This window comes from Diceros bicornis, unplaced genomic scaffold (genome assembly GCF_020826845.1).
Source record: "Diceros bicornis minor isolate mBicDic1 unplaced genomic scaffold, mDicBic1.mat.cur scaffold_301_multi, whole genome shotgun sequence".
Taxonomy (NCBI): domain Eukaryota; kingdom Metazoa; phylum Chordata; class Mammalia; order Perissodactyla; family Rhinocerotidae; genus Diceros; species Diceros bicornis.
Window position 1 is genome coordinate 138,457 of NW_026691174.1, and position 25,290 is coordinate 163,746.

Consider the following 25,290-nt stretch of genomic DNA (forward strand, 5'->3'; position numbering starts at 1 on the left):
TTGCATGCCCCAAAATGTTTAATCTTTTTTTTAATTGAGATATAATTGACATATTAGTTTTCAGTGTACAACATAATGATTTGATATTTGTATACAGTGCGAAATGATCACCACAATAAGTTTAATTAACATCCATCATCTCACATAGTTACAAATTTGTTTTTTCTCGTGATGAGGACTTTTAAGATCGACTCTCTTAGCAACTTTCAAATATACAATATTGTTCATTACAGTCATCATGCTGTACATTACATCCCCAGAACTCATTTATCTTAGAATTGGAAGTTTGTACCTTTTGAACCCCTTCACCCATTTCACCCCAGCCGAAATGTTTAATCTTCAGATCCAATGAAAGTGGATACACCCAATTATTCTAATTGTCCACTTTATGGATGTCCAATGTCCTCGAGGCATTAAGAACAGTGAAAGTGGGAGTCTTGAGACTATGCCAAGCTCTTTCTATCCACCAGGCAAAGGAGATGCTATTTGTACCCACTTTACAGATGAGGAAACTGAGGTTCAGAGTGGCGACCTAGCCAAGTCTCGTGGAAAGGGGCAGAGCTGGGATTTTAGCTCAGGGCTGATTTCAGAGCCTGGACCTGGTCTGCTGCCCCCTGTTATCTCCCCGAGCTGGGCTGGGCTCTTCCCATGTGTGTTTTCTGGACACGTTTCTGGAGTGAGCTGAGCAGGTGGGAGGAGCGTTCAAGGGCCCGTCCCAGAGGGTCCAGCCCCTGAGGAAAGGAGACCAACGAGAGCTCAGTGTTAAAAGCCACCAAGTTAGCAGTAACATGTTACACAGCGATAGCTGACCAATACACCCCGTTCTCTGGATGGAGCAATGAAGGGCCAGAGAGGGGAGGCCGGTCAGCCAAGCTCCTCTAGCAAATCTGGGTGCGTGCAGAAAGACAGGAACCCAGACCCGCTTGCCAGGCCCTCTGGGGCTCCGGGGCCAGCCCGCCTGGGTCTGAGGTCCAGTTTCACCACTTACTGGCTGGGAGACTTTGCGCCAACTATTTGATGTCTGCTGCCTCAGTTTCCCCATCTATAAAATGGGAACGTGAGTAGCGCCCACCCCGCAGCGTTGAGATGAGGATGGGGCTAACATCCCCCGAGTGCTTACAACAATGCCCGGCTCACGGCGATGCCCAACGCGGGCTCAGCATCATTACGTGCAAAGAGATCTGCCCCCCGCCAGGCTAACGGGGACCCTCAGCGACTCATTTAAGCCAAAGGCAAGAAAACAAGTGTTTGGGATGGAACCAGCTGACGCGGTGGGCGATTCTGTCCCCCAGGGGACACTTGGGGATGTCCGAGACACTCGTGGTTGTCACAATTGGGAGACTGGGGTGCTCCTGGCATCAGGGGGTGGGGCCCGGCTTGCTGCTCAACCCCCCATCGTGCCCAGGACGGCCCCCCCAAGAGTGAGCCGGCCCCACAGGGCGGAGGGCGAGACCCCCTGAGAGGGGGACGTAGCAGCCTCTCTAAATGCACAGTCCCACGAAATCTTCGCACCAGAACCACTCGGTCCGTGTCTGTGCTGAAGCCACACCTCAGATGAGGACACCGGGGGCTGGAGAAGCAAAGACCCCCGCCCAGGGTCACACGCGGGGGCCCGGGGAGCTGGCCAGCAGACCCACGTCCCATCGCCAAGCTGGGGCCCAGCGTCGCTGTGCCGACGTGGCTGAGGGGAGCCAAGTCCATTCCCGGGTGTGCGTTTCCGTTTCTTCCTCCACGAGGTGGGACCCGACCCGCAGGGTTGAGGTTATCTAAAAGGGTTTGCGTCCGAAGCCAGTGGAACAGCCCTGGGCTAGAGCGCGCGTGCTGAGGATTCGGTTTCGGGGTCTTAAGTAAATACTAGCCCTGCCGTGGGAACACGGCAGGTCACACAAGTGGAGAGAAATTGGGGAAACTTCGAGCTGGGTTCTGTTCGGGGCAATCTGGAATTTCTGGAACCTTCTATGAGCTCCCCACAGCTGCTCGAACAAAGGACCGCAGACTTAGGGGCTGAAACAGCACAAACATCTCTCTCAGTCCCAGAGGTCAGTCTGAAATGGGCCTTCCCGGGCTCAAGTCCCAGTGTGGGCAGGACTGTCCTTCCAGAGGCTCCAGGGAGAAGTGTCTCCCGCCTCTTTCAGCTTCTAGAGGCGCCGCGTCCTGGGCTCGGGGCCCCGTCCTCCGTCTGCACAGCCAGCAGCGCAGCGTCTCCCGTCTCTCTCTGCCTCTGACCCTCCTCCTCCCTCTGATGGGGACCCGGTGGTGACACTGGGCCCCGGGGATCCAGGGTCATCCCCATCTCCAGATCCTTAATTGAATCCACCTGCCAAGTCCTCTTCACCACACAAGGGGGGCTAGACCCCTGCACGCCAGGGTGGGGACCCAAAACCTTCACGCCCTTTCCCCGGCATCACCCAAATTTGAAGCCTCGAGGCCCAGCGAGTGTGGCGAGGGCATCTCTGACCACCACACAGGCCCCGTCCGAGGCACCGGGCACCCAACTTCAAGCCCAGTAGCAGATCCGGCCCTGTCCTGTTTACACTGTTGCAAGCAGAGCAAGGAAGGCGACGAGAAGGCCACCCCGAGACCCCGGGAAAAAACCAGACACACACGGCCTGTGCTCAACTGCAGGTCAAATTTATTAAGGCCACCGAAGCTCCTGGCACCTATGGCTCGCCAGGCAGGCTTGAGCCCCTTTCTGTTCTAGAATGAATCTGGGCACCTCAGCCTCTACCCCGGCCCCGGGAACCCACTCTGCAGACCAGAAGTCCAAGCCTGCTAGCTAAAGGCTGATATCCGGGGGCCTTGATGCAGAAAAGGAACTGGGATATAAGAATTGTACCCCTGATTTTTAAGGAAGGAAAAGAAAATTTTGGGGGAACCTTCTAGAAAAAATTTTTTCCCAGAAACCTCGCCCCAGTGACTGTTCCTCCGAGCCCAGAGAGGCTGAGGGACCGGCTCAGTGTGGAGGACCTCCGCTTCCCAAGGTGGCAGCTGAGATGAGCGGTTAGAAATGCGTGTCCAGTGAGGCGTGGGGGGCAAGGGGTCAGGGCTGCCTGCCGGCCCCCCGGGGAGCCCCCCGAGCCCCCTTCCTGTCTCTCCTACTTCTGCTCTTCCGGGGCCTTCTCGACGATGCCGGGAGCAAAGGGTCCCACCAGCCACATGATGGGCGTGTTCTGCACCACGTACTCCACCATGTGGTCCAGGGCTTCTCGGGCCCTGGCGACCTGCTCGCGGCTCTGCGTCAGGACGCTGGCCGACAGGTCCTGGAAGGAGTGGACGCCGGCGAAGGTGGCCTGGAGGTCCCCCACGTGGCGGCGAGCCTGCTGCACCTGGTCCTTCACGTGGCTGGGCAGCCCTTGGACGCTGGAGCCCAGCGAGGCGCAGGTGGCCTCCAGCTGCTGCGTGACGTCGCGGAACATGGCGAGCGCCCGGGACTCCACCTGCTGCGGGGGAGGCATGGGGACCATCAGCACCATCGGCTCTGGGGCTAACGGGAGCCACAGCCAGGGACGAGGGGGACGGGGGTCCCACCTCCGACCTTCGAGAAAACCTTCCCTAGGAGGGGCCGTCTAGGCGGCGGTTTGGGGTACCAGCTCTGTGAGTTTCGAACCGGGTAGGACATCTATCGGCCAAATTGAAAAACAGGCATAGACGTTTCTCCAGAAGATACACAGATGGGCAAAGAGTGCGTGAAGAGACGTTCAACTTCATCAGCCATCAGGGAAATGAGACCCCACTTCCCCCCACTAGGACGGCTAGAATCAAGGGGACAGACAGTAACAAGTGTGGGCGAGGAAGGAGACACCGGAAGCCTCGGACACTGTCAGTGTCTCTTTGGAAGACAGTCCTGTGGTTCCTCAAAATGTGAAACTATAGTCACGACAGGACCCAGCAATTCTACTCCTAGTACCTACCCAAGAGCAATGAACACTAAGGTCCACACAAAGACGAGGACCCAAACGTTCACAGGGGCAGGATTCACAACGGCCAAGAGTGGAAAGAACCCAAATGCCCATCGATGGATGAATGGATAGCATGATGTGGTCCATCCAAGCACTGGAATATTACGCAGCCGTGAAGAGGAGTGAGGCCCTGACACAGCCACACCGTGGATGGACCCTGAACATACGATGCTCAGTGAGAGAACCAGACACAGAAGGACACACAGTGTGTGATCCCATTGATGTGAAGTGTCCAGAACAGGCAGATCCACAGACAGGAAGTGGGTTCGTGGTTGTCAGGACCTAGAAGGAGGTGGGAATGGGGAGTGGCTGCTAATGGGTACAAGATCTCCTTTTAGGGTGATGAGAATGTTCTCGAGGGATGGTGGTGACAGTCCTACAACCCCGTGAAAATACTAAAAACCACTGAATTCTACTCTTTAAATGGGTAAATTGTACCGTATGTGAGTTACATCGCAATAAAATTGTTTTTTTAAAAAGTACAAGATACTGGATTTTATATCTCAAAAAACCTGTTTAAAAGAAAGTTAGGAAGAACTTTCTAGGCAGAAGCAGTAAGCAGTGGGGGAGACCACAGTTTAGACGGGGTCCTTGTAGATTCCCGGCCGGGGGGGAGATGGGAGCAGGCTGGGAGGAAGGACTGTGTCCCGAGCCCCATCAGTGAGGGCTCTGGACCTGACCCCGGCCGGGAGGTGCTGATGACAGAGTCCACTGCTGCGTCTTCTGGCGGCTGCGTTCAGTGTGGGGGGAGGGAGACGGCTCCAGGGGGGTCTGGATGCTAAACGGTTGTGCGTTTATAGGGATATCTGTGACATCTTCAGAAACATCGCTTTTCTAACACTTACTCTACGCCTCACACATCAACCATTTCATCTTTCTTATATACGTATAACTCGCATACCAGAAAACTTGCCCTTTTCAGTGTATAATTCAGTAATTTCTAGTAGATTCGTGAGGTCATGCAACTACCATCTCTATTTAATTCTGAACTTTCCATCACTCCAAAGAAACCTGTCCCCTTCTGCAGTCACTCCCCGTCCCCTCCCCAGCCCCTGACAACCACGAACCCACTCTCTGGCTGTGGATGTGCCTGTTCTGGACATTTCACATCAAGGGGATCACACACCGTGTGTCCTTCTGTGTCTGGTTCTCTCACTGAGCATCGTGTGTTCAGGGTCCGTCCACGGTGTGGCTGTGTCAGGGCCTCACTCCTTTTCATGGCTGCATCATATTCCAGCGTGTGGGTGGACATACTTTGTTCATGCATTCATCCATCCATGGACACCTGGGCCATTTCCACTTTCTGGCTGTTACGGATCATGCTGCTATGAACATGCGTGGACACGCTGGGCTCACTTCATCTTAACCCTGCAGAAGGTCCCACGTGCAGGTTATAGATGGGGAACCCGAGGGCCAGAGCAGTTAGGCTGAGAAGCCAGTGTTAGTACAGACCTAAGATCGAGAGAGTATCACTCAGGATGGGGCGTGACAACCGTGTAAGGCGTTGATTCCACGAAAGCGTCAATTACTGACGGTACACGTGGCCAAGTCAGGGCACGTACGAGAGGCTGATGCCCCGGACAGACTGGAGGGACTGGAGCACATGAGCTAGAAGTTGTCACTAGGAGCCAGGAGGTGAATATGAAAGATTCGATGGGACGCTGGGAGGGGGGAAAGATGGATTCAAGACTCAAGGTAATGAGACACGGCTTAGAGTTTAGCAGGTTTGAGAACATCACCATCAAGCACCCCATGGTTCAGAAGCAACATCCACACCCAAGAGCGGAAATCAAGGCAGGCTCCCTGGAGGAGGTGTCATCGCGTCCTGAAGCAGTTAAAGGAGGGTGGAGGTGGGGAAAGCGTTCCAGGCAAGTAAGTCCCTCTCGGCAGAGGTGTGGAGAGGGAAGTCGGGGCCCCAACCATGCATGCCCGCACCCCAGCAGGTACCTCTGGCTTGGCTGGGTTCTCCTCCGCATCTGGAAGCTGGTTCTTGTTCCAGTTAAGCCACATCTGGTGTAGTTTCTCCTGCCCCTCCACCAGCTTCTGATCGACTCCCTGCTTGACACTTTCCATCTGGAGCAGGAGAGAGGGAGGCTGCCTCAGCACCCGACCACGGCCAGTGGAGCCCCAGCACATCCCCACGCGCCCCGGGAGAGGCGGGACTCCAGGGGGAGCCCGGGGGTCCTTAGTTATCTGAGATGAGATGGGCTGTAAAGGGAAGGGAGGGAGGCTGTCGTCACACTCGGGTTCCATGGCTGTGGTGACATGGGCTGTGGGCTTCGGTTGAACGGACACACTCACGCCCAAAGAAAGGGGCCACAAATTCTCCGTTTCTCCTGCCCCTGCAACTGGGCCTGGCCACGTGACTGGCTCTGGTCACCAGAACATGAGCAGATGGGACGGAACAGAGGCTTAGAAGGCACTCGGCATGGACTATTACTCAGTCATGAAAAGGAAGGAGATTCTGACACCTGCTCCAACGTGGATGGACCCTGAGGACGTGACTCTCAGTGACATGAGGCAGACACAGAAGGACAGACACTGTGTGACCCCCTCACAGGAGGCCCCTAGAGGAGTCACATCCACAGAGACAGAAAGGAGACGATGGGGCCAGGGGCTGGGGGAGGGGAGGGGAGTCAGTGTTTCATGGGGACAGAGTCTCAGTTTGGGAGGATGGAAAGTTCTGGAGACAGATGGTGGGGATGGCTGCACAACAACGTGCATGTGCTTCATGCCACTGAGCTGTGTGCTTAAAACGCTTAAGATTGTAAATTTCAGGTCATGTGTAATTTTTAATTTTTAAAAATTAAAAAAAAAAAAGAGGAGATAGTACTTAGCAGAGGAAGCTAAGCAAAAAGGAAAAAAACTAGGAATTTAGCTCTTTAGAAAATTTAGCTCTTTAGAGAATAAAATAAACCTCAGTGGGAGGGGATCTGACTGGGAAGCAGCAGGAGGGAACTTTCCGGGTGATGGAAATGCTCAACATCTTGATGGCGGTGTTGGTTACAAGTCTGCTTATATTTGTAAAGTTCCTCAAACTGTGTGCTTTAAAAGGGGTGATTTTTACTGTATGTAAATCATATCTCAATAAAACTGACTTTAAGTGACAAAAAAAGTGCTCGTGCATCGTGGCTCATGTGCTCTGGGTGCACCTGGATCCCTGACACCCCCAGCGCCCAAGCCAGCTTCACGGAGGAGGGGCCCACACCGAGACGCCTGGCTCCCAGCCCACCTGTCACGGGCTGAATTGCGTCCCCCTAAAATTCACGTGTTCGAGCCCCAACCCCAGGACCTTGGAACGTGACTGTATTTGGAGACGGGTCTTTAAAGAGGTGATTATAAAATGAGGGCACTGGGGTGGGCCCTAATTTCATAGGACTGGTGTCCTCATAAAAGATGAGGACACAGACAGGGCAGAGGGGAGACCAGGTGAGGACACAGGGAGGAGGCGGCCGTCTACACACCAAGGAGAGAGGCCTCAGAGGGAACCAGCCCTGCCGCCGCCTCAAGCGTGGACTTCCAGCCTCCAGCCCTGGGAGAGGATATGCATCTGCTCTTTAGGCCCCTGGACTGTGGCACTTCCTATGGCAGCCCCTGCAAACCCACCAGGACTGCAGCCCAGGAGCCAGCCCAGGAAGGGTGAGAGGGAAGCCGCCAGGGTTGGGGGCGGGGGGTGCCTGCGTCCCCGCACGGCCACCGCGGGGCCTCACCAGGCTGAGCGCCTGCGACAGCTGCTGCAGGGCCTCGTGGGCCCTCTGGCGCGTGAGCTGCAGCTTGCCCAGCGAGTGCGCGTAGGCCCGCTGGCGCAGCCTCTCCGACAGGGAGCCCAGACGCACGAAGTAGCTCTGCTCCCGCCGCTGCTGCTGCACCGAGGCGATGTCGAAGCCCTCCAGGGACGTGGCCAGGCGGGCTGCGGGGGGAGAGAGAGACGCACGTGAAGGCCGGGGCGCCAGCAGGCGACACCACAGCGGTGGCCCTCGGGTTCCCAGGCGCGGCCCGAGTTCGTGCCCTGCGAGCCCTCGGAGCCAAGGACTCCCCTGCCTCAGTTTGCCCCATCTGCGAAATGGGTACGATGGGAATCACACTTCCCAGGATTAAGAGGCTTTAGACTAGCATGAGGGTCTGCAAACTGCGGCCCGCGGGCCACACCCGCCCCGCCTCTGGTGAACACGACCACGCACTTCCTTATCTATTGTCTACGCTGCTTTCAACTACAGTGGCAGAGGGTGTGGCTTGGCCTGCGGAGACTGAAATATTCACTATCTGGTTCTTTACAGAAAAAAGTTGGCTGATCCTGTGTGAGCACCTGGCACATGTGCACAGTGGCTGATCTTTCACAATGTTCTAGGCGCTTCGTGTGCAGTCTCGTTAAATCTTAACCAGTCCGTGAGGGAGGCACCGTTATCTTGTCACACGTGAGGAATGTGGGGTTCAGAGAGGTTAAGCGAGTTGCCCAAGGCCACAGCGCGAGGAAGTGGCGGGTCAGGATTTGAAGCCGGGCCGTCTGACCCCGTGTTCTTAACCATGATACCTGATGGGACGAGTCGGACTCACGTGAGAACCGTCTTAACAGCAATGAAAGTCAGGACTGTCTCGTCCAGAAAGTGCTTGTGAAGTTACGAGACAGCAGGATGGAAAACTACCTCTCGTGATGATTTTATCCTATTTTATCCTGCTCCCTTTAAACTTGAACGTGGCAGCTATAAGTCTGAGCTTCCTAAGTAATCCGATCTAGGTTTGAACCCAGACCTACCAACTCACTGGCTATGTACTGCCCTACGGCAGAGGGTCGAAAACTACGGCCCCCGGGCCAAATGCCACCTGCCTTTACAAGTTTTATTAGCACATAGTCACACTCATTCATTTACCCATCGCCTATGCATTCACGCTACACGGCGGAGTTGAGTAGTTGCCACAGAGACCGTATATGGCCCAGAGAGCCAAAAACATTTACTACCTGGCCTGTTAAGAAAACGTTTGCTGTCCACTGGTCTATGGGGAAGTGATTGTGCCTGTAAGCCTCAGTTTCCCCTTCTGTACGGTCACTCAAGGCAGCGGGGTGAAATTGGAATTTCAATCGCCTGAAGGGTGAAATTTGGTCTACCTTGTACTTGAAAAGGCACACAAATGAATGTTTAGCTATTTTTACTGTGTATTTATAGCATACAATACAGCTTTCTGTCCACAGTAATGGATAACGTTTCCTTTCTAGAAGAATCTGGAAAAGTTGAGTTAAGGAAAAATACCAAGTAAACAGTATAGGGGGTATGAACACACGACCAAGATAACTCGAGAGGTGTGCTCTGGTCAGGGAGGAACAGCAGGGCTGTCCTGATGATTGAGTGAGGTCCCCATTTTAACCATCTCTTTCCGCATCTCCTCTGGGTCAGGCACTGGTTCCAGAAACGCCAGACAGTGGAAAATAAAGCAACAAAATCCCAGGTGCAGCCAGCCGTCAACCCGTTGCTCAGCCAGGGTAAGCCTTCGATCCGGGGAATTCAATTGTCTCTATAAACCTAACGAAATTCTGGAAGAACACCCTGTAATTCACAGGGGATGGCAAACTTTTTCTGTACGGGGCCAGGTCATCAATGTTTTGGGCTTTGCAGGCTATATCGTGCCTCAATTATGCAAAATCAGCCAGAGCCAAATGTAAAGTGGCCGTGGCCGTGTGCCAATAAAACTTTATTTACAAAAGCAAGTGGAGGGCCGCATGTGGCCCACACGGCTCTGCAACAGCTCAGCACACCCTCAGCCCCAAAACACCCCAGGACCATAAGCAGCGCGGTGCACACTGATTCCATCCTCGGTGGGTGGACAGAAAGGACAAAGGCAGAAACTCGGCTGGCCAGATGGCTGTTCTCTGCAGTGGCTGCCAGGCCTGGCTCAAGACCCCCCTCCCTTCAAACCTGTAAGGTAAAAACTCACTGTGGGCCGGGGAGGGTGCTGGTGAACCAGCCAGGATGCTGTTAAATTCAAAAACCAACAGAAAGTGACCCTGAGAGTGCCCTGGACAGAACCCGTTCTGTCCACACACAGAGTTTAACTTAGCTTATTTTGCAAGACTCACTTGACCTGGGTCGTTTCTTGCTCAGGCTTCTGAAAATCACGAGCAGAACGTGGACTGACTCCCGAGGATGCTAAGAGGTAACCACTGATTGTCACACGGGGGGCTCCTGGCATCGCGTGGGTGGGGCCAGGGATGCTGCTCGACCCCCACCCCGCGCCCGGGACGGCCCCCCCACAGAGGGTGAGCCAGGCCTGATGTCCGCAGAGCCAGAGTTGGGAAACCCTGATCTGTTCAAATTCAGCTTTTTTCAGTTGTCCCATGTTTGGTTTGTCATTCACACAAACCAGCTGCGGCCAACGTCATCAAGAGGCCGCTGCCCCCTGGACGGAGCACAGTGTCTCGTTACACGCAACCCTCGTGGGCCGGCCCTGCCGTGGCCACTGGAGTCTGCGACACTGGCAGGTGGGCAAAGGATGGCCGTCTCTAGAAGGCGGGGGCGACAGCCACGGGGCGGGGGGGGGGGACGAGAAGGGACCACAAGGAGGACTGGCGCCCTGGTCCCCAAGCGCTCATCCTCAGTTTGTCTATTTCTCTCCATTCCGGCCATCACCTGGACCTGAGCAGTGGGCTCTGCCCTGGACCCTGGCCCCACCCTCGCCTCCAGTCTGTCCTCCCTGCAGCGGCCACCGGAGGGCGCCTGTGAGCCCCTGAGCCAGGTCCCCTCCTCTGCCCACAGCCCTCCAGGGCTCCCCCTCCCTGGGGGGAGAAGCCCACGTCCTCCCCGCGGCCCCCAGGCCCTGATTTCTGTATCCTTTAAAGTGTGAGCTCCTTGAGAGCAGAATTCTGTTCACTGATGGATCCTTAGGACCCATTAGATGCTTGGCACACAGACGCTGCTGCAGAAACACATAGATGCCCGGGGGGGGGACAGGGGGCAGGGGTCAGATTGGGGGAGACAGAGGAGAGTCTCTGAGTGATTCAGGGATCTGAGCCTCTGCTGAGCGCCAGGCCCCGTTCTAGACACAGGGACACAGCCCTGACCAAGACGGAAGCTTCTGCTCCGTGAAACTGACGAGAGCCAAAGAGAAAAAACGGAGCCAGGTTGTGGCGAGGGTTCAGCACACAATATGGACCAGGGAGACTGCCATTTCAGAGACAAGAGGCCTCACCAGGGAGGTGGCATCTGAGCGCAGAGCTGGAGGTGGAAGGGAGCGAGCTCTCTGGGTGACTAGGGGAGGGAACAGCCAGTGCAAAGGCCCTGGGGTGGGAGCATGGCCAAGTATCTGCAAGGAAGCCAGTGTGGCTGCAGAAGAATGCACCAGGCAGGTGGGCGCCCTGGAGGGCTGTGGGCAGAGGCGGGGGGACCTGACTCAGGGGCTCACAGGCGCCCTCTGGTGGGGGCTGTGGGGAGGACAGGCATGGGGGGCCAGGGTGGGGCGGACTGCACTGGTCCAGGCGATGCTAACAGATGGGAGGAGAGGTGGCAGGGACGAGATGGACAGACTGCAGGTGGCCGAGAGGAGCGCCAGGTCGGGAGGTCCGGGGAGGGCTCCAGGCCCGTGGGCCGCACTCACCCAGCTCGGCGTCCGTCATGGGCAGGTGGTTGTCCACCCACTCCTCCGACCTGCCCAGCACCGCGTCCACCCCGCTCAGCACCATCTGGCCCACGCGGGAGCCCATGACCGACTGGACACCGCTGGTCACCACGGACTTGGTCATGTCCACGCCGCTCTGCACGGCACCCCGGGTCACGTCCACCGCCTCCGTCACCCGGCTGGCCACCGTGTCCCTGGCGCTCGACACCGTGTGGGACACGGCTTCTCGGGCCCCCGCCACCTTGGACGACACGAGCTCCTTGGTGTCCACCAGGACCTACGAGACAGGCTGGCATCAGCATCTCCACCCGCCTCTGTAGCCAGGTACCCCCGCCCCTGCACCCCAACCTCCAGGAAGGCCGACAGAAGGGCTTCCAGCTCCCAGGTGACCCCGAAGGGTCATGGTTAAGACTGCGTGCTCTGGAGCGACACGGCCTGGGTCGAGTCCCTGGCTTGACAGACCCTAGCTGTGCAGCCTCAGGCAAGTCACTGTACCTCTCTGTGATTTTGCTTCTTCATACCTGGCGTTAGGGGCTGAATAGTGTAGAAGCCCTAACCCCAGGACCTCAGAACGTGTCTGTCTTTGGAGATGGGTCTTTAAAGAGGCGATTAAGTTAAAATGAGGTCACCAGAGTGGGTCCTGATCCAAGAGGACTGTGTCCTTCTAAGAAGAGGAAATGAGGACACAGACACACAGAGGGGAACCACTGAGCACACAGAGAGAAGAGGGTCGTCGACAACGGAGATAGAAGCCTCGGGAGAAACCAGCTCTGCCGACACCCTGATCTGGGACTTCCAGCCTCCAGAACCGGGAGAGCGAATTCTGTCGTTTAAGTCGCCCCGCCTGCGGCCCTTCGTTACGGCAGCCCCGGAAGTGACTAATACACCCAGTTAAGACAAATCAGTGTGACCGCAGACACTGACGACGCTCCTGGAAAGCGACCACTCAACCAGGCACTAAGAATCGCCATCCTGGCCAGATAGGTGATCTGCGCGCTAATTAATGATTAAGTCCCTTAGGACAGTGGTTCTCAGCTGGGGGTGATCCTCTTCCCAGGGGACACTGGGCCATGTCTGGGGACATCGGTGGCTGTCACACTGGGGGTGCTGCTGCCATCGAGTGGGTGGGGCCAGGGATGCTGCTCGACCCCCCAAAGCACCCAGGGCGGCCCCCCCAAAAGAGAACAACCCGGCCCCCACGTCAGCAGTGCCGAGGGGGAGACTGCATCAGAGACGCTCAGAGTCAGGCTAAACCAACACAGAGGACTTGGTGCAGGAGTCCAAGTGCCCACACATCTTGTCCCTGTTAAGTCCCAACGTAACACATTCACTACCTCAAGCTCCCCATAGCGACTGGGGGGGGCGTGCCCAAAACATCACAACGTTTGTGGCTCTATTCCTCAAGCTTGTATGGAAACCTTAAGGACCAACCCTTGGCGTGAACCAGGCGCCGTTCTAAGCTTTCAGAGGGTGAACCCACTCCAGCCTCCTGAGTCCCCGAGAGGTAGGAGCAAACCCATTCCGCAGAACAGAAAGTGAGGCCCAGAGAGGCTGAGCAGCTAGTCCAAGGGCTGTCCAGCTGCTAAGGGTAGAATCCGGATTTCAACCTGGTATTTTGTTCTCCTGCCTTTAAGCGTGACTGGTTAACAGGATAGTGGGGTGGGGGTGGGGAGAGATGAACAACTTTCTCTGCGTAAATATTTTCAGCTTTGCAAGCCAGACGGTCTCTTCAAATTCACTTAACTCTGCCATTGTAGCAGGAGAGCAGGCACCACAGACAGTGTGTAAGCAACGGGGTGCGGCTGTGTGCCAATAAAACTTTATTTACAAAAACAAGTGGAGGGCCGGATCTGCCTTGGAGCAAATCCTTGGAGCAGCAGCTCCAGCACACAGAACTGGGTCCCCACGGATCAGTGCTGTTGTTCTTGAAGCTAAACCTTTAAATGGATCTCGATGCATAGAACTCTCTGGAAAGTTAAAAACCACACCCACCGCCATTCCTATCCTTCTAAGTTGGCGCTCCTCCAGACACCTAGATCTCTCACGCTCATGGGACTTAGTCTCTTCGGCAGGGAGAGGGCACGATGGTCAGGTTGGAACACCAGCACTAAGCTAAGTGAGCGCACAGCGGGGCCATCACCTAGCTCGAGCTGACCCAGGTTGAAATCCCAGTTGTGACAACAGCGCTGTCCCATAGAACTGTGGGAGGCTACTTCTTCCTGGAGGGGTGTGGGGAATCTCATAGGGCCCAGAATCAAGAGAGGTCTCAGTGGCTAACCCAAGGGGACTGGAAGAACGACCGGCTCATCCCACCCCACCTCCAGGGAACACCTATTTCTGGGGGCAGAAATCCAGGCACAGGGAGTATCCCCGAGGGAGGCCCTTCTGTCCCACCAGGCAACGTGGAGATGAAGGACGTGAGCTGTTAATAAGCTCCTACCAGGGGCCAGGCCATCGGACGGGCCCTGGACAGAGCAACACAGCAGACGGTCTGTGCCCTCAACCCCAGAGGGGAGGCAAAGCAGCAGTTAAAAAAACAACTCAGCGTGGAACTTAAAAGTTAATACAACTTGCACATCCCTGTTCACAGCAGCATGATTCACAGTAGCCAAAAAGTGGAAGCAACCCAACTGTCCACGCACAGATGATGGATAAACACAGTGTGGTCCATCCATACAGCCGAATATTACTCAGCCATGAAAAGGAAGGAGATCCTGACATCTGCTCCAGTGTGGATGGACCTTGAGGACATGATGCTGAGTGATGTGAACCAGACGCAGAAAGACAGACACTGTGTGATCCCCTCACAGGAGGCCCCTAGAGGAGTCACAGCCACAGAGACACAAAGTAGATGGTGGGACCGGGGGCTGGGGGAGGGGAGGGGGAGTCAGTGTTTCCTGGGGACAGAGTCTCAGTTTGGGAAGATGACAAAGTTCTGGAGACGGATGGTGGGGATGGTTACATAGACAACAGTGTGAATGTGCTTCAAGCCACTGAGCTGTGCACTGGAAAATGGTTAGGATGGTCACTTTTATGTTGCAAGAAAACTAATTTAACTTGTACACAAATGCTCATAGCAGTTATTATTCATAACAGCCCAGAAGTGGAAACAACCTAAATGTCCATCAATGGGTAGTGGATAAACACACAATGCGGTCCCTCCACACACTGGAACATGACGCAGCCATGAAGAGGAGTGAGGCCCTGACACAGCCACACCGTGGATGGACCCTGAACACACGACACTCAGTGAGAGAAGCAGACACAGAAGGACACGTGGTGTGTGATCCCATTGATGTGAAATGTCCAGAACAGGCACATCCACAGACAGAAAGTGGGTTCGTGGTTGTCAGGGGCTGGGGTGTTTGGTGAGGAGGAGAGTAACAGACAAGAGGTATAGGGTTTCTTTTTGGGGTGATAACAGTGTTCTAAAGTGGATGGTGATGGTTCACAACCTGAATGTTAAAACCACTGAGCTGTACGCTTTAAATGGGCCAGTTGTACGGAAGGTGAATTATATCTCAGCGAAGCCCTTAAACCAAAAGGCTGACGTAGTCTGCCAGAACTGTGCTTGCTGCCTAATACAGGAGCCACGACCCACATGGCGCTATTTAATAAACTTCACGTCATTAAAATTAGCTATTTAAAATTTAAAATCATTCAAACTAGTAATTGAGTTCCGCAGTCACACTAGCCACATCCTAAGGGCTCGGTAGCCACACGCGACTGGTGGTTTCCACATTGGATGGTGCAGAGGAAGAACGTGTACATCCGAGAAAGTTCCACTGGACAGAGCGGAGCTAGAAGGACCTTCCTTAAGTGGGAAGGGAAGGCCTCTAAAGAGGTGAGATTAGAGCAGAGACCTAAGCCTGGCCCACAAAGAAGGAACTGCACGTGCAAAGATCCTGGGGTAGGACTGAGATGCGTGTGCTCGCTGTCTCTGCTTCCCCTGCTGCCTGGGAACGAAAGTTCCACGCGGGCAAGGACTCTCTTTCCATGATCGTGTCCAGTACATACAGGCACTGATGTCACTGAACACAGGAGGCCAGCGTGGCCAGAGTGGAGCAAGCGAGGAGGGCAGGGAGGCGGCGGGGCCAGATCAGGTGGGGCCACGTGGGCCGCGCGGAGGGCTTGGCTTTTGCTCTGGGCAAGGTGGGAGACACGCGGGGCCTGGGGGGGAGCCCCCTGCACCCCCCCGCAGGTGGAGGCGGGTTACCTTCTCCGTGTGGTGCTGCAGGACGGGCAGGTTCTCCTCCAGTTTATCCAGTCCCCGGTGGGCGTACTCACTGGCTGACGCGACTGCGGGAGACGGGGAGACAGAAGTGTGAGGGTACCCCACGTGAGCATCCCTCGGGGGCCCGGGAAGGCCAGCCGGTGCTGGTTTGGGGGAGCGGAGCCAGGGCTGGGCAGACCCCCCCCCCCCGGCACGCTCCCCGGGCTTCACTCACGCTGGGGCTCCAGCTTGGAGAGGAGGGGCTGGGCCCCGCTGATGGCAGCCGCCGTGAGGGTCTTCACCCCCTTCTCCGCCGCGTCGCACACGGTCTTGACATGGGGGTGGCTCTCCTTGGTGGAGGCGTAGGCCGCCGACACCATGTCGCAGGTGCAGCTGATGAGGGGCATGCCGGCCACGCGGTCCACCACACTGGGCTACAGGGGAGGCGGCTCAGGCGGGCTGGGATCCTGGCCCGGAACGGGGGGGGGGGGGCAACTCGGGGTGCCCTGTTTCCACCTCACCCCCGGCCAGGCAAACGGCAGCCCACCCTCCCTCCACATCCACGCGGCTGCAGAAACCAGGAACTTCGGGGCTCGGCCCGCACTTCCTTCCTTCAGCCCTGCAGCTCCGTCTGAATGGGCACTCGACACCCACGGGGTGCCAGGCAGTGACAAGGCACAGGGACCCCACTCTGATGGAGCGTGGGGTCTAAAGCTGGGGTCAGCCAACTACGGCCCCCCGCAGGGCAGCCCCCACCTGAGCTGGTTTTCTCCCAACAGCTTTCAAGCATCGTAAATTTCACCACCTTCAAAGTGCACATTTCAGCGGTTTTCAGTGTCTTCACGAGGTTGTGCAACCATCACCGCTATTTCCAGAACTTTTTCATCTCCCCTGAAAGGAGCCCCGTACCTATTAACAGTCTCTCTTCATCCCGCCCTCCCTCCGGCCCGGGGCCACGACTGATCTAGTTCCTGTTTCTGTGGATTTGCCTATTCTGGACCTTTCGTGTCAGTGGAATCATACGCGGACTTGCGCGCCTGGCTTCTTTCACTGAGGAATGTTCTCAAGGTTCATTCACGTTGTAGCGTGTATCAGTGCTTCATTTTTTTTTAATTGTAGCAAAACATACATAAAATTCACCATCTTAACCACTTTAAGGGCACAGCTCAGTAGCATTAAGTACATTCACACTGTCATGCAGCCATCCCCACCATCCGTCTCCAGAACTTTCCATCTTCCCAAACTGAGACTCTGTCCCCATGAAACACTGACTCCCGCTCCCCTCCCCCAGCCCCTGGCCCCACCGTCCACTTTCTGTCTCTGTGGATGTGACTCCTCTAGGGGCTTCCTGTGAGGGGACCACACAGTGTCTGTCCTTCTGTGTCTGCCTCATGTCACTGAGCGTCATGTCCTCAAGGTTCATCTACGCTGGAGCAGGTGCCAGAATCTCCTTCCTTTTTAAGAGTGAATAATATTCTGTTGCTGCCTGGTTTTATAAAGTTTTATTGGCACACGGCCACACCCATCATTTACATATTGAATACGGCTGCTCCCACCCTACAAGAGCAGAATTGAGTAGCCTCGACAGCCCTTCTCAGCCTCATTTTCCCCATCTGTAAAGTGGGTAAGGCATTCTTGTCCCAAAGGAGTTGCAAAGATCACAGGCATGGAGAGAAGACACCGGCCGAACAGTCAACTCTCACATGTGCTGTCTGTAGAACTTTTGTGGTTTAACTCACTTAATCACCAGTCCCGGGAGATGGGAAGTGTTATACCAATTTTACAGAAGGGTAAACTGAGGCATGGAGAGGCTAAATAAGTCGCCCAAGGTCACAAAACCAGCCAGGGGCAGAGCTGGACCTTGGACAAAGGCAGTCTGCCTCCAGAGTTCATCCACGAGGCCTCTTCACAAGTTAATCACACATTTACCATACAATCCAGCAATTCCGCTCCTAGAAATCGACCCTAGAGACTGGAGGACACACGTCCACAAGAGACTTGTACGCAAATGTTCACAGAAGCCTTATTCATAACGGCCGAGCAGTGGAACAATCCAAGTGCCATCAACTGGCAAGCACATCAAGAAAATGTGGTATCAAGTATGTCGTAAAAAATATATGTATTTCACGGCCTATGAGTACGTGAAGAGACGCTCGACATCGCTAATTGTTACAAAAATGCAAATCAAAACCACAATGAGATGCCACCTCACATCCACCAGGATGACAACTACCAAAAAACAGAAATTAAGAAGTTTTGGGGCCAGTCCCATGGCTTAGCGGTTAAGTGCGCGTGCTCCACTGCTGGTGGCCCGGGTTCGGATCCCGGGCGCGCACTGACGCACCACTTCTCCGGCCATGCTGTGGCCGAGTCCCACATACAGCAACTAGAAGGATGTGCAGCTATGACACACAACTATCTACTGGGGCTTTGAGGAGAAAAAATAAATAAATTAAAAAAATTAAAAAAAAAAAAAAAAAGACGTTTTGGAGGCTGTGGAGAAACTGGAACCCTTGGGCACGGCTGGTGGGAACGTAAAAGGTGCAGCCACTGCAGAGAACAGGATGGTGGTTCCTTAAAAAGCTAAAAAGGGAACCACCAGCTGACCCAGCAATTCCACTTCTGGGTATAGACTCAAAAGATTTGAAAACAAAGTCTTGAAGAGATATTTGCCCACGCATGTTCACAGCAGCATTACTCACAACCGCTGAAATGCGGAAGCAAACTGAGTGTCCGTTGATGGATGATGGATAAACACAACGTGTCCACCCAGACAATGGATTATTATTCAGCCTCAAAAAAGAATTCTGACCCAGGGTACCACGTGGATGGACCCCGAGGACATGATGCTCAGCGACATGAGCCAGACACAGAAGGACAGACACTGTGTGATCCCCTCACAGGAGGCCCCTAGAGAAGAAGCTTCCACTTTTATCAAATGATTTCACGAGTCTTATACGAAACGTCCAGAATAGGTAAACCTCTAGGCAGAGGACAGATGAGCGGTGGTCAGGGGCTGGGGGGAGAAGGGGATGGGAGTAACTACGAATGGGGACGGGGTTTCCATTTGGGGTGACGGAAAAGTTCTGGAATTAGATGGTGACACTGGTTGCACAGTGTGAATGTACTTAATGCCACTGAACTGTACACCTCGAAATGGTTAGAACAGTATATTTTTATGTTGTGTGTTTTATCACAATTTTAAAAAAGAAACGAAGCATTGACACATAGTACAACACGGATGAACCTCAAACACGTTACACAGAGTGAAAAAAGCCAGACACAAAAGGGTCTCATATCACACGTTTCCGTTTATATGAAAAAAACAAAACAGGCAAATCCACAGAGACAGAAACTAGACGAGTGGGTGCTGAGGAGCAGGGAGGATGGAGGGTGACTGCTAATGGGGCCTCTTTTGGGGGAGATGAAAAATGTCCTAAAACTGCATAGAGGTAATGGCTGCATAATTTGGTGGCTTACTAAAAGTCATCGAGTAGTACCCTTCGTAAGAGTGCATTTTATGGTATGTGAAAGACACCTCAATAAAGTTGTTTATTAAAAGGGGCCTTTAGGGGCCAGCCTGGTGGCGCAGCGGTTAAGAGCGCGTGCTCCATTTGGTGGCCCCGGGTTCGCAGGTTCGGATCCCGGGCACACACCAATGCACTGCTTGTTAGGCCATGCTGTGGCGGCGTCCCATATAAAGTGGAGGAGGATGGGCACAGATGTTAGCCCAGGGCCAGTCTTCCTCAGCAAAAAGAGGAGGACTGGCCTTGCATGTTAGCTCAGGGCTGATCCTGCTCACATAAAAAAGGGGGGGGGGCTTTATTTAAATTAGGGAGGCGGACGCAGAATACGGACTGAGTTCCTAGAAGAAGGGCCCTAAGAGAACCTCCAGAGACAGTGAAGATTCGGCTGCGGGGAGCCACACAATTTCTTTTCCTACTTTTGGTGAGGAAGATTGGCCCTAGGCTAACATCCGTGCCCATCTTGCTCTATTTTATATGGGACGTCGCCACAGCATGCTTGATAAGTGGTGGGTCTGTCCGGACCTGGGATCCGAACCCTCGAACCCCGGGCTGCTGAAGCGGAGCGTGGGCACTTAACCCCTGCGCCACGGGGCCGGCCCCTGGGCAGTTTCAAACAGAGCTGTGCCCTGAGCAAGAGGCTTTGGGACTCTCAGCCCACCGGCCCCCACCTGTTAGGGGTTTCTAGGATGACTCTCCCCCACCCTCACGGACTGGACCCACACGTGCTGCCAGCAGCCTCCTGCCGCAGTGTGGGCGGCCTCACCCCACAGAACCCAAACCTCCCTCACCTGCTGTGCCGGCTCCTCCGCTGTCACCTGGCCGCGGGCAGTGGCTTCTGTCTCGTCGGCGGACATTTCTCAAAAACAGGCACTGTGGGTGGACGGACAGACGGACTAGTCAGGGCACAGCCTGCTCTGCCCCTCCGTCCAGGGGAAGTTCAGGTTCACATCTAACCTCTGAACAACCCCCCTTTCTTAGAGCCCTACTTCTCAATCATTAACGTGCTCCTGTGGCCTGTTCTACGCAGGTGCTGAATCAGCGGGGCCGAGAGTCTGCGTTTCTAGAAAGATATTGCCTGATGCAGCTGATCCTGGGCCACACCTTGAGAGGCCAGGCATGGGCACAGCCCTGCAAGGGCTCACCTGTACAAATACTTCCAGAAGATACCTACGGTGCCAAAACTCTGTGGATGGCAATTCGCCAAGTGCTACCAGGTTTCAAGAAGGATTTCCCCTTTCACCCTGAAACCTGACTGCAGGGACTGTCCCACACCTGCACTGCCAAGTAGGCAGAGGCGTGTGTCCCTGTGTCGGCCACAAGGCACTGGAAACAACCTATTTGTCCAGCAGAAGGGGACCAGAGAAAAATAAGGGTGGTGGGGGTGCTCAGAAGTGGAAACTGACACATAATTGACACAGATCAAGCTATTAAGACAGGGACGTTGTGAGTGGGGCAACCTTTGGTTGCATTTGCACAGAATCTTCAGAGACACAGCAAACTGTTAATAATGCCCACCTTGCAGGGGGGAAGATCAGGCAGCTGGGGCAGGCCTTGACTTCTGAGCCAAGTAGATGATATTACCTGTTCAAAACAAAGATAAGCTTTCAAAAAACAAAAACAAGTTAGAGAGACCACGCGTGGCGCCACTGCAGACCAATCAGGTCAGACCCGGGCGTGGAGAGGGCAAGAGAGGCCCCCAGGGCAGTCTAATGCACATGTTTGCAGGCGTGATGGGAGCCACAGGTGTGCTCCATTTTCCTGGCCAGGTGTGACGAGATGGGTCGAGCGTGGCCAGACTCTATTCCAGGAGGCCCGGCTCTGCCCACGTGGTGCTATGTTGAGCAAGGAGCTTCCTATCCCCTGGCCTCTGTCCTCTCGTCTATGAAACGGGGACGACCATTCCCAGCTCTGCGGATTGGAGGAGAGGCAACATATGCGGCGCTAGGCTCCCTCCCCGGCACACAGTAGGTGCTCAATAAACAGACCCACTTCACACCCCTCTGGCTGCCTTGGACAAACGGGTGAAGGCAGCCAGGAGGACCGTGCTTCCTGCTTGTTACAAAGGTCCCCCACTGGGATGTGGGGCGAGGAGGGACCCGCCCCCATGAGCATCAGCTGAGTCCTGGCCGTCCCTGGAGCCTGAGCTCACCTGGGCGGCTTCCAGACTCTCCCTCCCAGCCCCTTGGCCCACCAGCCCCTCCTGGACCCGGTTTAACCAAGGGCGGCCGTTGGGGTTGCCAGCACCCCATTCAAGTTCCTGGGGTCAGCCGCCTGCCTGCAGCTGGCCCCACGCAGCCGTCCAGCCGCAGCCAGGAAAGCTCCCAGAGACGGAGGTGCCAGGCCGGGCCCCTCCTCTCAGTCCCAAGGACCCAGCCCAGGGGCAGGCCGTCCCGGCGCCGCCGTGCGCCACCCACTGGGCACACCCACCCCGGGGCGGGGTTAGCCGCGACCTCCCCGGAGGCAGCTGCGGGGCCAGGGGCGGGGGCAGGGGAGGGGCCGAGCCCCCCCCGCGGGGGGGACAACCGTCCACAGGGGCGGGGGCTTTGCTGGGCAGAAGGACTGGCCCCCGGTGCGATGGGGGGGCTCTGAGGACGCCCCCAGGGAGGGCGGGATTCCTGTGCAGGACAGGCGACCGCAGCGAAGAAGCCAGAAGCGAGCGAGCCCACTTTTTAAATCTAGAGATGACGCGGTTTGGGACGGGGGATCTGCCCCCCCCCCAAAATACTGCCACTTTTAGGGGGTCTTTCGCTGCCCAGCCCCCGAGAGCCCCAGGCATTGAAAGGAGAGCGCGTGAAAGTCTCAGCCTGTTGCACAAGTTGCATGTGGGGGAGTGGGCGGGGGAAGGGGTGCTGGGCCCGGGCTGGAGACCCCTCCCCAGGCCGCAGAGCCCCCCGGGAAGGCCCTCCCCGGCCCCTGCTCCCCCGCGGCGCCCCAGGACTCGGCGGACCCCGCCCTCATGTCAACCGGGCCCCCCCGCCTCTCACCGCGCTCAGCGGGCCGTCCGGGAGCAGCGACCGCGACCTGCAGGCCAGGTCCGAAACCGTCGTGGGCACCCCGGGGGCGGCCTTTATACTTCAGGGGGCGGGCGCTCGGGAGTGACGGGCCGGAGGACCAATCAGACTGCGGGGTGCCCGTCGCCAGGCCACGCCCCTCGCCCGGCCCGGGACGTTGGAGCCACAAGTGAAGTGCGGGGAGGGCGGGACGTGGAGGGCAGCGCGCGCCCCCCCGCGCCGTGCGCCGGGTGAGGAGACCCCTGTAAGACGCCAGATCCAGCCAACGGCCCCCTTTGCCTACCTAGGGACCCTATGAGGTCGGCCCTGGGAGGTGAGTGAGATCCGGGTTCTGGGGTCCCCCAGACCCCCTTTCTCTAGCGGCCAAAAGGAGGCTGTGAGAACTCCAAGATTGCTGCCTGATGCCCCCAGCGCCCCCCACCGTGCGCGCGAGAGTGATGGACCCAAGCCCGACCCAGCATTCAACCACAGCAGTGAACAGATATTGAGCACCTTCTGTCTGCCCAGACCTGCATGGTGCCACTTAATCGTCCCAACGCTGTGTGCCCCTTTATCCTCCCCATTGTACAGATGAGAAAACTGAGGCCCAGAGACGGTCAGCCACGGGCAAGGCAGGGATCAACTCCTGGATCTTTGACTCCTGGATCTATCCATTCCTGAAGCAGCAACCCCCCCTTGGATTTCCCACCCCACCCCACCCCCGCAAAAAATATCCTTTATTCTCTTAGTCTATAAACCAAAATCTCAAACTCAGATGGCCTCAGGGGCCAGGCAGGACACAAATGCCTCTGCTAAAGGGGTGGCAGCATACTCCACCTATAGGGGCAGAGTGTTGCTTTGTGGGAGACCCACCCCGGGATTCCCAGGTCCACGAGAATCCCAGACTGTAGAAGTGTCCTGCCTCTTAGAAAAGTATTGGACCAAATAAAGCCCAACTGGGGCTGTATCCAGCCCGGGGGCCACCAGTGAGTCACCTCTGCTAAATTACGTGGGTTAGGGTGAGACTTCTGGAAGTTCCAGAAAGAACATGGAAAAAATTGAGTGTCTGTGACTAAGTGCACTTTTTTGAGCACCGCTGGGCGCTGGGGACACAGCAGTGAGTGTAACACACCCCAGCCTTGTGGTGCTCACCTCCCAGTGGGAAGGAAGGACAATAAACAAGAGAAGTGAGTGAAATGCATAAAGGGTCCAGCCACTAGTGGTAAATGCTCCTGAGAAAAGGGAAGGACTGGGCTTATCGAGAAGGTGGGGCTGCGACTTTTATAGGGTGGTCAGAGGAGGCCTTTCTGAGGGCCATTTGAACACAGAAATGAGGGAGGGAAGAAGGGAGCCCAGTAGAGATCTGGGGAAGAGTGCTCCTGATGAAGGGAGCAGCATGTGCAAAGGTCCAGAGGCTGGACGGTGCCTGGTGAGGGGAGAGCTGGAGAGAAGGGGTTAGGGATGTGTAGAGCTGAGAGAGGAGAAGTGACTTGTCCAAGGTCACACAGCTGGAAGGTCACTGACAGATATGCTGGTAGCCTTCAGCTTCTGGGTGACCTTCAGTGCGGGGACATGGCTGAAGTATCCCTGGTCAAGGGGATGTAACCCAATTCCGATTTGGAAAATAAAATCCTGGTGATTTTGCTCCACGTCTTCCAAACAAAAGGAGAGCAGCCAGGCTCCCCTTCTTCCCTGGTGTGGGGATCAGCCCCCACCCCCAGTCCCCTGGGAGCGCTGTCGCGGGCATTTGCCACTGCGCATGTGCACATGTGGGTGGGGGAGGGGAAGGAACCAGCCGCCACACTGCTCCCTCTCCAGCGCCACTGCCTCCTCCTCCTGGAAGCCTTCCGGCCTACCTCCCCAGGCAGAGGCCGCCAGATAAAATCCAGGACGCCCAGGTACATTTGAATTTCAGGTCGACCACGGAAGACATTTGGGGGCGTAAGTCTATCTCATGCAATATTTGGGATATACTCAAAAATTATTCACTGTTGAGCTGAAATTCAAGACAAGCTGGGCGTCCTTTTTATTTTGTTGTTTTTGCTCAATCTGACCACCCTACACCCACACCCACGTCCCTTTCTCTGCCCCAGCCGTGTCCTCATGGAGACTCTGTCACCTCCCAGCCCTGGGGGGGGCCCTCGAGGGCGACACCTGGCCAGGAGCCCCCGGGCGGGAGGTGGGAAAGAGCTGCTATTTTCCCAGCCGTTTCATTAAGTTATTCAGAGGTCCGAATTTGATTCTTACCCCATTTTCTGGATGAGGGAGCTGAGGTTCAGAGAGGCAGTGACATTGGCCCGGGGTCGCGCAGCCTGAAATGGGCAGCTGAGCGATTGGCCCCTGGGTGATCTGTCTTCAAGGTCTGTGGGTCTGAGATGGGATCCTCCCCTCCTCCCCCTCCCCCTCCCCTCCCCCCTCCTCCTCCTCCCTGCCCCTCCCCCTCCTCCTCTCCCCCCTTCCAGTGGGAGGGCTCTGAATACTCCCAGTTCTTTTCCCCCAGCCTAGGGGAGGGAGAGGCAGGTGACCCTCATGCCACAAGGTGGCGCTGCTGCTCCCGGATTGGCGTCTGCCTGGTCGGGCGTCCCCTCCTCTGCCCTCTGCCCTGCGCTGGGCAGCCCTGGGGACCCAGCCTCCACCTCCACCTTTGTGGCGCTCATAGTTTAGTGGGGGGACACACGTGGGGCCAGCAGGGCCACATTAGGACTTTTGCCATTGTGGGCCCCTCCCTCTGTGAAAAAATACGACAGCCGATCTTTTACGACCGCATTGGTATTCTTTTATTCAGTTTTTCCTCCTGATTTCAAGAGAAATTAAAATGAAACCATTCTGCAGGTCCCTGAAAGTGTTGCGGGCCCTGGGACCCCTGTGTCTGACGGACGAGTTGGCTCTGGTGACCAGGTAGATAACATAGAGGGTGAGCAGGGCTGTGCTGAGGGGGCACAAGCTTGGTGGAGCCCCCTGGAGTTGCTGGACCCAGGAGAGTGGTCCTGGAAGGC

General features: G+C 55.9%; 1 protein-coding gene across 4 annotated transcripts; it reads right to left on the reverse strand.

Annotated features, from left to right (window-relative positions):
* Window positions 1–2,615: 2,615 nt before the first annotated feature.
* On the reverse strand, window positions 2,616–24,591 carry PLIN3 (perilipin 3). Of its 4 annotated transcripts, none has more exons than XM_058537361.1 (9): window positions 24,542–24,591; window positions 20,820–20,885; window positions 20,093–20,174; window positions 16,013–16,211; window positions 15,781–15,863; window positions 11,544–11,841; window positions 7,670–7,869; window positions 5,907–6,032; window positions 2,616–3,440 (listed from the first exon to the last, which is right to left on the reverse strand). In XM_058537361.1, the coding sequence occupies exons 3-9, from the start codon at window positions 20,156–20,158 to the stop codon at window positions 3,096–3,098; spliced, it is 1,317 nt and encodes a 438-aa protein (XP_058393344.1). In that variant the 5' UTR covers window positions 20,159–20,174; window positions 20,820–20,885; window positions 24,542–24,591; the 3' UTR covers window positions 2,616–3,095. The 4 variants fall into 4 exon arrangements, with proteins under 4 accessions (XP_058393344.1, XP_058393345.1, XP_058393343.1 ...); XM_058537362.1 differs by lacking the exon at window positions 24,542–24,591 and adding an exon at window positions 22,289–22,360 and having other exon boundaries at window positions 2,616–3,437; XM_058537360.1 differs by lacking the exon at window positions 24,542–24,591 and adding an exon at window positions 22,289–22,360.
* Between the last annotated feature and the right edge of the window lie 699 nt (window positions 24,592–25,290).